Source organism: Cibotium barometz, chromosome 32 (genome assembly GCF_041138505.1).
Source record: "Cibotium barometz isolate CiBa-2024 chromosome 32, ASM4113850v1, whole genome shotgun sequence".
Lineage (NCBI taxonomy): Eukaryota > Viridiplantae > Streptophyta > Polypodiopsida > Cyatheales > Cibotiaceae > Cibotium > Cibotium barometz.
The window spans coordinates 5,014,766-5,027,399 of NC_141077.1; the positions used below are offsets into that span (position 1 = coordinate 5,014,766).

The 12,634-nt window shown below is 44.6% G+C and overlaps 1 protein-coding gene across 1 annotated transcript in view; it reads left to right on the forward strand.

The window, feature by feature from the left end:
* The window catches only part of LOC147619754 (autophagy-related protein 18d-like), a 28,893-nt gene extending 17,069 nt beyond the window's left edge, over positions 1-11,824 (forward strand). Inside the window, exons 3-4 of the mRNA XM_086825583.1 lie at positions 11,242-11,368; positions 11,444-11,824. Coding sequence (XP_086681709.1) covers positions 11,242-11,368; positions 11,444-11,540 — 224 coding nt within the window. The 3' untranslated portion in view covers positions 11,541-11,824. The remainder of the gene's footprint in view (positions 1-11,241; positions 11,369-11,443) is intronic.
* Positions 11,825-12,634: the final 810 nt, after the last annotated feature.

The following is a 12,634-nucleotide window of genomic DNA, read 5'->3' on the forward strand; positions in this document are numbered from 1 at the left end:
GTAAAGCAAAATGAGGGGGAATCGGTAAATGCATATGTACAAAAGTTTTGGAAAGTGCTCTTGGAGGTGTCTCCATTTATGCATGTCACCGAGGCGGAAAGGAAGAGAAGGTTTGAATTGGGATTGCAACCCGTGTACAAAGCGGGATTACAAATGTATCCTGGTCATACCTTACACCAATTAATCGCAGTTGCCACCGCCACCGCCACCGCCACCGCCACCGAGCAATTGGAACTCAAATTGAGTCGATCCAATAAGGCTAAACCCTCATTTCAAGGCAAAGAGAGGGCTGTCCAAAACCTGCAAAATGATGGACAGCCACCTAAAAGGGACCAAAACCAAGCCAAATCAGGTCCAAAAGCTGAAAATAAGTTTGCTAAAAAACGTCCTTATAAGCCAGCAAACTTTGGTCTTAGTGCTGAGAAGAAGGAGCAATATATGCGTGAAGGCAAATGCTTTACTTGTGGCAGCACTGAGCATATGGCAAGAGCATGCCCAAATAAGAAGAACAAAGCTGAAAATGCTAATGTACCGAAGCCTAATGTGCATATGGTTCCGGATGTGCAGGGCAACACTTCACATGATAGCAAAGTTGTATGCAAAGCTTGGGGACAACTCAAGAATTAGCCCGCTTTGTTTATGTTTGATGATTGTGCAACGGAGAATTTCATATCCACTCAGATGGCAGCTGCTTTGGGTATTGAAGTGGAGGACATGGGTCCTCAAATTGAAGCAAGGGTTGCCTTTGTTGGTAGAGAAGCGCAGGTCATGCCTATTTTTGGCAAGTTGCGTATACACATTCAAGGCTATGTGGATTATGAGGATTTTCTTGTGGTGCCTTTGAATGCCTGTGATGTATTGCTTGGAAAGCCTTGGCATACACGTATTGATCCGTGCAAGGCATACAAGACTAACAGGATCACCTTCATGCATAAAGGCCGAGAACATGTAATTAATGCTGGTAAAGAGGGTGATACCATTCTCCTTGTATCTCATGTACAAATTAAGAAAGTAATGAAAAAGAGTATTTTTGCGTACTTGATTTTTGTACGAGATCCTGTTGAGGAAAATAATGTACATGTAAACACTCCTTGTAATGATAGGCTGAAATTTTTGCAAGAGCACAATGATTGTTTTGCTGATGAGTTACCAAATGAGTTACCACCTGCACGACCGGAAGATCATCGCATTGATCTTGTGCCGGGTACCTCACCACCTAATAGGCCAGCCTATCGTAAAGAGGAGATCATGAAGCAAGTAAATGAGCTTCTTGAGAAGGGTTTGGTTCAGCCAAGCTCTTTCCCATATTGTTCACCCGTCCTCTTAGTTCAAAAGAAGGATGGATCCTTTCGTATGGGTGTGGATTATAGAGCTTTGAATAAGCTTACCATCAAGAATCGGTTTTGATTCCACGCATAGACGACATCCTTGACAAGTTGGATGGATCGGCATGCTTTAGCCAAATTGATCTCAAGAGTGGATATCATCAAGTGCGTGTAGTGCTCGAGGATGTACACAAAACTGCTTTCAGGACAGCATTTGGGCTTTATGAGTATCTTGTTATGCCTTTTGGTCTTACAAATGCCCCGGCTACATTCAATAGAATGATATCGCATATTCCATGGGTATAGGAAATTTACAGGTGTCTTCTTTGATGACATCCTAGTCTTCTCGAAGACCGAAGAAGAGCATAAAGCTCATTTGGCTATTGTTTTTGAAGAGCTCCATAAGCATAAACTCTTCATAAATGCAAAGAAGAGTGAGTTCTTCTTGTCAGAGATACATTATCTTGGGCATATTGTGTCCAAAGATGGAGTGTGGATGGATCCTGCAAAGATTGATGCAATTCGGAATTGGCCCGAATTGAGTTTGGTGCATGAGATCCGTAGTTTTCTTGGATTATGCTCTTTATACCGCAGGTTCATTCGGCACTTTGCATGGATTGCTTTTCCTTTGCATGATTTGACAAAGAAGGAGGCCGTGTTCAAATGGACTAATGTAGAGAGAGATACATTCCTCAAATTGAAAGATGCAACTACTCATGGTCCAGTGTTGATCGTTCCGGATTTGCAAAAGCCTTTTTGTGTGGAATGTGATGCATCTGGAAATTGCATAGGGACTGTCCTTAATCAAGAGGGACATGCCGTGGCTTATGAGAGTCGTAGATTGCATGATGCAGAGCTATCTCTTGGCATTTATGAGAAAGAGCTCTTGGCTGTAATTCATGCACTTACTATATGGAAACATTACCTTCTTGGGGCTGATTTCACTGTGAAGACAGATCACGAGAGTTTGAGGTATTTTCTTACTCAAACTAAGTTATCAGAGAAGCATATGAGGATGGCCAATTTCCTCTCTATGTTTCATTTTCAGATCTAGCACACCCCGGGAAAGAAGAATGTAGTGGCCGATGCATTGTCACGAAAGCCGTATGTAGCAGCTATCTCGGTTGCCTCTCATGGGGACTTGTCTACCATGCGTGATTTGTATCATACGGATGCTGATTTTGCCACTATTTGGGCTGATTTGATGGCTGGTCATGCACATGCCTCATATGTGATCAAAGAGGGTCATCTCATGAAAGATAATTGCCTATGTGTGGTGTCTGACATGAGGCAAAAGGTTTTGGATGAGTGCCATGCTCCTCCATATGCTGGTCATAGAGGCATAATGCCTACTACGCACATGATTGAGCGGTATTTCTTTTGGCCAGGTATGCGGAAGGACATAGAGGCACATGTACGTGCATGTATCACCTGTCAAAAGGTCAAATTTGATAGGCAAAAGGCACCAGGTTTGCTTCAGCCATTGCCTATTCCCACGTCCCTTCACCTGGTTGGACCCCAATTCACTTACTTATTAAGAGAAAATTCGTGTTTTCTCTTCATGAGGATTTTTGGAGGCTGAAAACTCTGTTTTTCCACCATGTTTCTCCATTTCCAAGTTCTCCATAGCGGCCCTGTGTAGTATTTCTCTTGTCCTATGTGCTCTTGAAGATGTTGCTACCTTGCTTGGTAGAACATAGAGCCAATGGTAGAGAATATGGGCACTGAAGTCGGGCCGGGCATCAAGGCAGCTCTTTGGTGATCTACATTGACATACCATTGTTTTCTAAATGCTGAATTTCATATGCATTGGCATGGAGGCTTTGGCAATGGATGCCCGTGAAGCTATGTATTGAATTTCTCCAATAGTAATACAATTTACTCAAGGGAGGGGTCGGCCGTTCCGGCTCATCGTGCGTCTCTTGTCAATTTAGCAATTTACGTCTTGTATTTGAGAAAGTGTCCTTCAAATCTTAGTGTATTTAAGTGTATTGATTAGCATTGTGTTCAACCAAGTTACAGATGGCCGAGAGGCATGTGAAGATCTCGACACTCTCCACGTTCCCGGTGGACCGTCAGTTGGACGGGAACAACTACAGCATATGGAAGGTTATGATGGAATCTGTTCTGGAGTCTTACGACCTCGCTGATTTTGTCGTTGTTGGGGTTCCACGGTCGGAAGTAGAGGAAGGGGAGTTACCGTCGATCCGAAAGGACCGGGAGGCTTAGACACAGATGTGGGATTGTGTCAACGCCAGGGTCCGCTCGTTTATCTTTCTCAACTGCACACCGTAGGTAATCAATCATGTAAAGCATATGACGTTGGCCAGAGGTATATGGCAGCATTTGGCTTCTCTTTAGAACAGGGTATCACCCATGAAGAGGATTTCCTTGGAAGTACAGATGCGGGTTATGAGCCTTGCAAAGTCGTTGACGATGCGGGAGTATATGAACAAGCTGCAGGCTCTTCAGCAGGAAGTTCTTCAGGGTGGGAAGGAGATATCGTCAGAGGACATGGCCATAACGTTGCTGTCACACTTGCCCTCTCAGTACTCAGCATTTTACTCGTCTTTGATTACCAGTGGTAGGCTGAGCACCATCACGTGGGAGGAGCTTGTGCCCATGGTCTTGGACCAGGAGGAACGATTCACGAACCCTCCTCAGGGTGGAGGTTCGGAGGCCTTAACTGGCCAACGGTCAAAACGGGCAAAGGGAAGGCTTCGTCGGAGAAGTCTTCTGAGAAGAAGTCCGTTACTGACTGCGAGAAACTAAAGGCAGATAGGACCTGTAATGATTGTGGCGAGAAAGGCCACTATTGGAGGCAGTGTCCCAAGCGGAAGACCGAGAAGGGTGAAGATTCCTCAGCAGCAATCATGAAGACTCCGGCTTTTGTGCACCTGGAGGTGATGGACACCAATGTTTCATTTTCTTCAGGCAGGGAGGAGATTGGAGGACTCTCTGCAACAGATACTCGGGAGTGGATTCTAGATAGTGGCGCTTCCAGGCACATGACTCCTTCCCGTTCCGGTTTACAGGATCTTTGCAGGTTTTCTGGTCACATTCTTACTGGGGATACATTCACTATCCCAGTTCACAGTGAGGGCAGGATGGGGATAGTTCCTGATGGCAGAGGGGGGAAGCATTCCTCCCAGGTGTTGTATGTTCCGTCACTTGGTTTTCATCTGTTGTCAGTGCATCATGTTTGCAAAACTGGCGTACGGGTGGAGTTTGATGAGCACTTTGTTGCTCTCCGGGACAAAGCAACAGGCCAGGTAGTTTGGGAAGGCGGAGTAGAGAATGGAGTTTACAAGCTCTCAGCACTCTCTCTCCCAGGTCCTTAGGTTTGTGATGAGTGGCAGTTTGGTAATGGCCACTTAAGTGTGGATACGCTGCAGGTGCAGGCTTTCCGGGACCAGATGGTGGATAGCTTGCCAGTGGATGGCAGCAGTTGGCAGGAACTCTCCAGTACTGATGTTGGTAGTTCTTGTGTTTGTCAGTCAGAGGAAACTGAACAGGTCACTTATGCACTGATGTCTCGTAGTATTCGGGACAAAGAACCTCCTGTAGATGAGGATGTTCTTTCCACGGGGACCTTTCGGAAAGCCAGGCAGGTGGCAGTTGATTACTTGCAGAAGGAGGTGCATACTCCAGGCTTTGTGGTTCCGGATTTAGAGGGGGTGGTTGACAGGTTTTCGAAGGCCTTGCGTGGTCTTCAACAGGTTTCCAGGACTTGTTTTTGCACCGTAACAGGTGTTGATCCTTGTGAGCAGTGTGATGCCTCTTTGACTCAGAAGTAGAATGGTTCATTGATCTGGTTGATGGACACCAGATTGGACGGGAGCTTCCTGGTGAGGCAGTTGAGCTCATGGTTGCAGATGACTCTTTGGGAGGCAGGATTGCGTTTCCTGTGGTTTCTGCGGCATGCGAAGGATCATGGACTCTTTTACATAGGAGGGGGATTGATTGATGGAGTCCGACTCCACGGTTGGAGTGACTCAGTTTGGGGAGGAGATCCGGATACGAGGAGATCTACTTCAGGCCCAGGAGCATTTTTTTGGAGCAGTAAGAGACAGTCATCTTTTGCCTTGTCGAGGACAGAGGCAGAGTACCGGGCTGCTTGTGATGCTGCTCGTGAGGTGGTGAGGTTACAGAGGTTGCATTGCAGGATTGGGCTTCCACTGGAGGAACCCATGGTCATCCAAAGGCACTTTGTTCGTGAACAGATCGTTGTTGCTGATGACATCTTGCTAGAGTTCTCTTCGACGGAGGACAGTACGGTGGACCTCTTCATGAAGTCGCTATCTCAGGATTTGCTCAGGCGCACCCCAGCTCCCTGTGGTTGGTTTCACAGCCAGGAGCTGAGAGGGGGTGTTAGAAGTCATCTCCTGTCTATTTTTATACACCAGGGCCTTTGTTGTGGGTGTGCCCGCCCTTATGAGGTGTTTTCTCATTTTTTCCCACTCTCCGTATTTTTCCCCCATTTTTTCCTATTTTTCTGTGGCATGGGAGGCAGTCTAATAGTGGCAGGAGGACCTTGAACTTGGCCGACTGCATCTGTGGAGACTCTGGAAGTGGCCGACTGCATTGCATGAGTCGTGGACTTCCCTCATGCTGGCCGACCCCCTCTGCTGCTGGCTGACTGTGGAGTTTTCAGTCGTGGGGGTGTTTTTGTGTCCTGTCGGCTGCTCTATAGCAGGCCGACTGCTGATGGGGGGCCATATAAAATGGCCCCCAGTCCCCTTGTCATTTTTGTATCATTCTCGGGATCTTCTTGTGTATATAGAGCAGAGTTACACGCCTCTATCTCTCTCTCTCTCTTGTGCTGTGATTTTCTGCACTGCGTTTTGCTCGTGTTCCCAGATCTGGTCAATATCTCCGTTGCGTATTCTGACAGGAGGAGGAGGAGGAGTGAGGTGGTGAGTTGTCTAGTGTAGGTGGCAGGCAGGTGCTTTGTGGTGCAAGCTAGAGTGGACACATGGCTGGTTACTCCCTTTGTACAAAGGGGATCAGGTCTGGGCGGTGTATATTGGGTTATGTTCACCTTGGGACATCAGTGTGTGAGAACACCGGGCTGGTCATAATTTATAAGTGAGTTTTGGTCGCCCAAAACTTAATGAAGCGTGTACACACTCACTTATAAATTAGTGCTAACTCCTAAGGCTAGGTTTATGACCAATACTTATCACCTGTCACATGCCACATAACCATGTCAGCAGACAATTTCACACACACGGTTCGCGGGCGGGCGTCCCCTTACCTGGGACTACACATTGGTCAAGCAACATGAAAACAGCATGCAATTTCAATTGCAAGCAAGCACATAAAGATGTTATGCAATGTAGCATTGGTATGGACAATCCCCGTTCATGAGACTATACCAAAATAGACGTGCTCTAGGCAAGTACACGAAGTACCAGACCCAATGGAACACCAATCATAGTTACCACGGAACGTCGTTCCGCCTTCTTGGAACGTCGGAACGCCGTTCCGGGCGAAGGCACGTTCCCGGAACGTCCCGAAACGTTCCGAATTATTTATTTATTTTTTTTTAATTTTATAAGTTTTGCTTGCAGAAATGTATGTTCATGTCTTGGGGGAGCAAATATTATGAAGCATATTTGGCTATCCGTATACAAAAAGTTACATTTTTTCTGTGTCATATGCTGACATGTCATATGACGTGGTGAAGCAAAGGTGGGAGTGGTCTCAATATTGTTGTTAGATGAAGTAGGGGTGGGAGTGGCCTCAATATTGGTCCAAGGCTATGGTTGTACAATATAGTGACGACGTCACTCCGTGATGTCTATACAACAATGGTGCAAATGCTCATATAGATGATGATGTAGGCGAATGAAGTAGTCCGTACAGTGATGGTGTGGAGAGCTCGTTGCCCTTGATGATTTCATAATAAGCCAGGATACACACACACACACACACACATTTTAAATTCGCTTTTTGATAGAAACAGCTTATATGTTTTTATATCCTGCTTTCCTCCGCACACTTTAATAATTCCCGGCCCTTTTATAAAGGTTGCCCCCCTTTGTCCAGCCTTCTTTTAAATAAAGTGTGGCCTCACTTATAAATACCTGTGAACACGCATGGTATGAAAGCATGTGAACATATTTAAGCTTGCAAAACTCATAAAGGTCCCCCGTTAATGATAGATTGATGCTGCACTCTTGTCCTTGGGCTATCCCGGGCGTCCCCAACTCTTAAGACACGTTCATACCATAAAACCATGCACATGCAAGCATCAAAAATATGTGCATGAAAATTAAAGAAATTCGGCCAAGCATGAATGAATGAATGTTCGAGATGACAAATCATCTATTCCAATTACATGTACTTAGAATTTAAATGTGCTAGGGGTAGCTAAACCTTGCACCGGTCATCTGGCGGCTCAATAACCCTGATCCTTAGATGAATTCCATGCGCACAAAATATGCTAATCCTTAATGATATCAAAGATATCTACATATCATTAAAGCATTCCATGTATTCCCCTCATCTGTATCCTTACAAATATTCCCGTCATCTCTCTCTCTTAGAGACAATCTTGCCATTTCATCTGGTCCAAAAAGGATCCATCAGTACACATGTGCAAGTCCAACAAGTCAGTATAGTGGAGAAGTTATAGAAAGCTGGTGATATAGGCAGGCGAAGGAGGGCGAAGACGGGGGATCATGGGAGGTAGGGGGCATACAGGTTGTGTCGGAGGATGGGCAACCAGAAGATGGAAAAGGGGGAAGGGGGGGGGGGTGTTGACAGGCTAGCGTGGGGACTTGGGAGGAGGAGCTCCAGCCCTCGATTGTAGAATTTGCTAGAAAACCCTCTTGTAGGGCTGAATCGGGCTGCTGTATGGTGCTTGTCAACTTGCATTTGTCACTTTGGGAGCTGAAGTGGAAGATGTGTAGAACGGTGAAAGCGGAGTCCTATTTATAGTTAAAGATTGCTGAGATCTTCAGCAATAGGAAGCCCAAGACGGGATCTATTGTTGCTTTTTGGGCTGAATCTACTGCCTTCCATGACATGATATTCTGTCCCTTGGCTGGCTGCTGCAAAAGACTTGTGGAAGATGTTTTGCATGGGGAGAGATTGGTTCTTTTAATGGAAAAAGTTGGCCAACTAGGCTGCTAACTAGTTAATTTGCATTAGTTGTGTTGAATTGCGTCAATCTAGGTTTTGTGTAATTGGGTTCACACATAGCCTCTTTGGTCTCTTTTTAGATTTGGGCTCGCAACATGGCTTGATTTTTCCTTTAAACCCTAACTCTAACTAGTAGCCTACCTTTAATCCTGATTCCTAGCATGACATCTGTATCTAATGATCGAGCTTTGAGGCATGTTAAATTGATTATTGGTGAGTTGCTTTTGACTGGAAAGAAGATCTATACGTATGTTACTTCAAGCCTTTTTACAGAGGGAAAAGTATTGAAGGCCTACTTTGTGAGAAGAAAGTGTTCCACTGGTCTAGTGTTATATCACACATCTTTGCATGTGACACACCTACATGTACAGTGTACCTAGGCATACAGGCCTGTGTGCAACATGCGTAGGGGTTTTACAAACCGAGGTGCCACATGGCAGTTGGCCACTGGACTAGGGCTATCCTTTGAACTGGCTGACAACAGGAAAACAGGCTGACCAGCACTGGTATGTGCTATATCTACTAGAGTAGCAAAATCGTCATAATAAATCTCCATTTTCTCAGAGATTAGAGCTCTAGAGCGTCTCTCTCTGTAGTACAGGGGTTGGTTCACGAGATTTACAGCAATGTGGGCTGTGTGATTTGACGTCTTCATCTTTTGTACTTCAGTTGTAAAACTTTCTTGTACACAAAACAGATCAGTAGCTTAGGACACTTGTGTGTGCCATATGTATTTGATTCCGTTGCACTCTTCTTTAAAAACCTAGCACATACATAGGCACAAATGTTCTACAGTTTGAATAAGAGCCAGTGTACCTGTAATTTTTTTTCGTTTCTGGCACCACACGTGTACATTGACTGCTTGGATAGGGTACAGTCCTTAGATTCTAGGAGTGCACAAGGTTGGGTTTGGAAAAAGTCACTATTTGGGTTCTTTCTGGTATTTTTAGTGTAGTGTTTCCCCTTGTTGCACCCACCCTTCCTTAGTGCAAAGTTTTGCAACCCCTGCCATCTCTTTGATCACTGGTTACCGGTGGTTCACATGGATAGAAAAAGTCAACACCGTAGTCGCCAATGGTTGCCATGAGGGAGGTTCAAAAGATGGTCATGCCCATTGTTTTCTGCACTAGGTGGAGGATCTTTTGCCTCAGTGGCTGTTGCTTCAGTTTCGGGGCTAGTACAGGACTTTTCTCACTTGCCATTTGCATTGGGTGGAGTTTCTCTATGAGGGAGTCTTCACTGTTGTTGTCTGCACTAGGTGGATCTTTGGCCTAAGTGTGGCTGTTGCTTCAGTTTTGGGGCTAGTACAAGAGGACTCTTTTCACCTGCCGTTTGCATTGGCTGGAGTTTCACAGCTGAAGTTTTTGCTTTGGTGTATAGATGATGTATTAGTATGTTCCACATGATTCTGGTTTAGACATACAAGTGCCCATGGATACAGATTTAGTGCAGCATTCCTAGGGAGTTTTGTTCTTGATTCTGCTTTCTTCCTTCGGGGTGCATTGGAGTTGGTGCAAGTAGGTATTGTGCTCCGTGTGAGTGGATGCATTAGTGGCTGGAGTGTGGATAGCAGAGTTTTGTCAGGCTTTTCTCTGGAGTGTTCTTCCCATGGGCTACTAGAGGATACTTAACGGCTTGGAGTGTTTTGTCATGGACGAGCACTTGGGCCTGTAAAAATCCCTGCGATGAACGTTTGGCTACACTCTACATGGAGAGGTGTCACTTTCTCCACCAGCTGCACATTGTCCATATAAAGCGCTTGTCCATAGAAGGAAAAGCTCCAAGCCATCCAAGGTATCCAAGATCCCGAACACTGCAAGACCACTTTGCGTCTAGTACGAAGGCTCACATGCCGTCGCACAAAGGCCTGCAAAGATACCTGCAGATGACCAACTTAACTTATGTCTGATCCAACACTTTCCGGATCCAAGATCCCAAACACTGCAAGACCACATTGCGTCTAGTACGAAGGCTCACATTCTGTTGCACAAAGGCCTGCAAAGATACCTGCAGATGACCAGCTTAACTTATGTCTGATCCAACACTTTCCGGTTGTCCAGCCAGTGCCACGTGGTGGTGGGCCGCTGGACCAGGTCGTGGGCTGTCCTCTGAACTGGCTGACAGCAGTAAAACAGGCCGACCAGCACTGGTAAGTGCTATGTATAGGTACATATTTATGTGCATTTTCTCAGCGATTAGGACAGAGCATCTCTACAGTATAGGCTGGGCCAGGAGACGGCTTAATCACCTTTTGTACTTGAGTTTCAGTTGTAACACTTTCTTGTACATAATACAGATCTGTAGTTTAGGACTTGCGTGTGCTGTATATGTTTGATTCTTTGCTGCAATCTTTTTTCTATCTTTGAAAACCCTAGCACATTACATCGCACATGTACATATATGAATGTATGCATAGCATGCTTGATTGCAGTGTTGTGTGCTTTGATTCTTTTTATTTTGTTATTTTGTTTATCATCTTTAACATATTTCTTGCACAATGACAAGGCAACTGGAGCTCAACCCCATTCTTAAGTCTCCAATTCGTCCTCCAACCTCTTATGCGTCTTTCACCATTATAGCTAATCATTGTTTGCTTATTTCAATGCCATGATTCACAGTAACATTAGAAGATTTTAGAAGACGTTATGCTGGTCCAGTCTGGATTAAAGTGGCAACTTGTCTTCGATTGACTCTTGGGTTTTGTTACTTTGACTGTTGCAAGCTTTGAGTCATGTGCTTTTTTCTGAAAAAAATGTTTTCCTATCAGGTGTCCTTCCCAAGTATTTCAGCTCTGAATGGTCATTTGCCCAGTTTCGCTTACCTGAAGATGTGAGAACACTTGTTGCTTTTGGACCCGACCTAAGTTCTGTGGCCATAGTGGGGCTAGATGGAAGGTAAACCATACTCCTGTATTTTTCTAAAAGTCGTTGCTTTTACTGGAGTGTTTATAGTTCTCTTTTTGGATCCAGTTTCTATAGGTGTGCTTTTGATCCTGTCAATGGAGGGGAGATGCAGCAGCAGGAATTTGCTAGATTTTTCAGGGCTGACAGCTTTTTCATGGCTTAATGCAATTGATTTGTTTATAAATAATGTTTATAGGTTTCCAGAAAGTTCACCTGTGCGACTTCACATCACTTTATACAGATCTATTATGTGATGTATCTTCTGTAATATATTCGGTGATGTATGTTGAAATAATAGTCTTTCATGGGAGTCGTTCTGTCAGGAATGGCAATGGAAAAGTGTGCTCATTAATTACCAAGAACTCATTGTGAGGGTTACTGAAACTCTCGTATCCTTGCATTATTATACATCTCTGAACCAGAGGCAAATGCAGTAGCTTTTTAGGAGGAGGCACCTCATTGGTACTCTTGTATTTGCAGTTTCTACGCCCTTCTTGTCAAGCATGCATGGATGATGAGTATACTGAGTGTAGGCTTAGGGAAGGGCAAGGGGGTTGCTGTTGTCACTGCTGGAAGATAGCATTGTGTTGAGTCTGTGTACCTCTTGTTTAGAAAACATGATCAACAAAAGTAGAGTTTGATATTTTAGCATTACCGTTGCTTTTTGCTTAGCAAAGGTGTGCATAAGGTATTCTCCAAAACTTGTGCAGTGGGCAATTTGTTTATATGTTTGAGTTTAACTAGTGCCGATTTGGTAAGGCAAATGTTCATAAGAAGAGCAATGGACAAGTAGTAGGAGAGTATCGAATGACTCGGGTGTACTTGAGCCTACTAGAGAAGGCACAATAAATTCTTAGTGCTAGAATAAGAAGGCCAGAGGTGAGTTAAAGCCCATGAAAAAGAAATGATGAACAAAGAGTGATAGCCAAGGTCAAATTAGATATGCCATATAACACAGGTAAGAAGGTGGTGGATCTTGATATCCACATTCAAGCTTTTGAGAAGTGGTCAAGTTTCAAAGAACTGATGGATAACTTTTTTCAGTCATTGAAAGCCAAGGCACAAAAGTGGTCTTACGAATACTCAAGACGCCAACATACAGAAAAATGAAGAAAGCATTTGTTAGGAGATTTAGGGCAACATGCAGCCGTGAAGACTTAGTATATCAATTGGAAGAAATTAAGCAGGGCAAGAGTTCTGTCAAGAAGTTTGTCGAGAGGTCAACGAGCTTTGTGGAAGGATGACTACTCTGCCAAG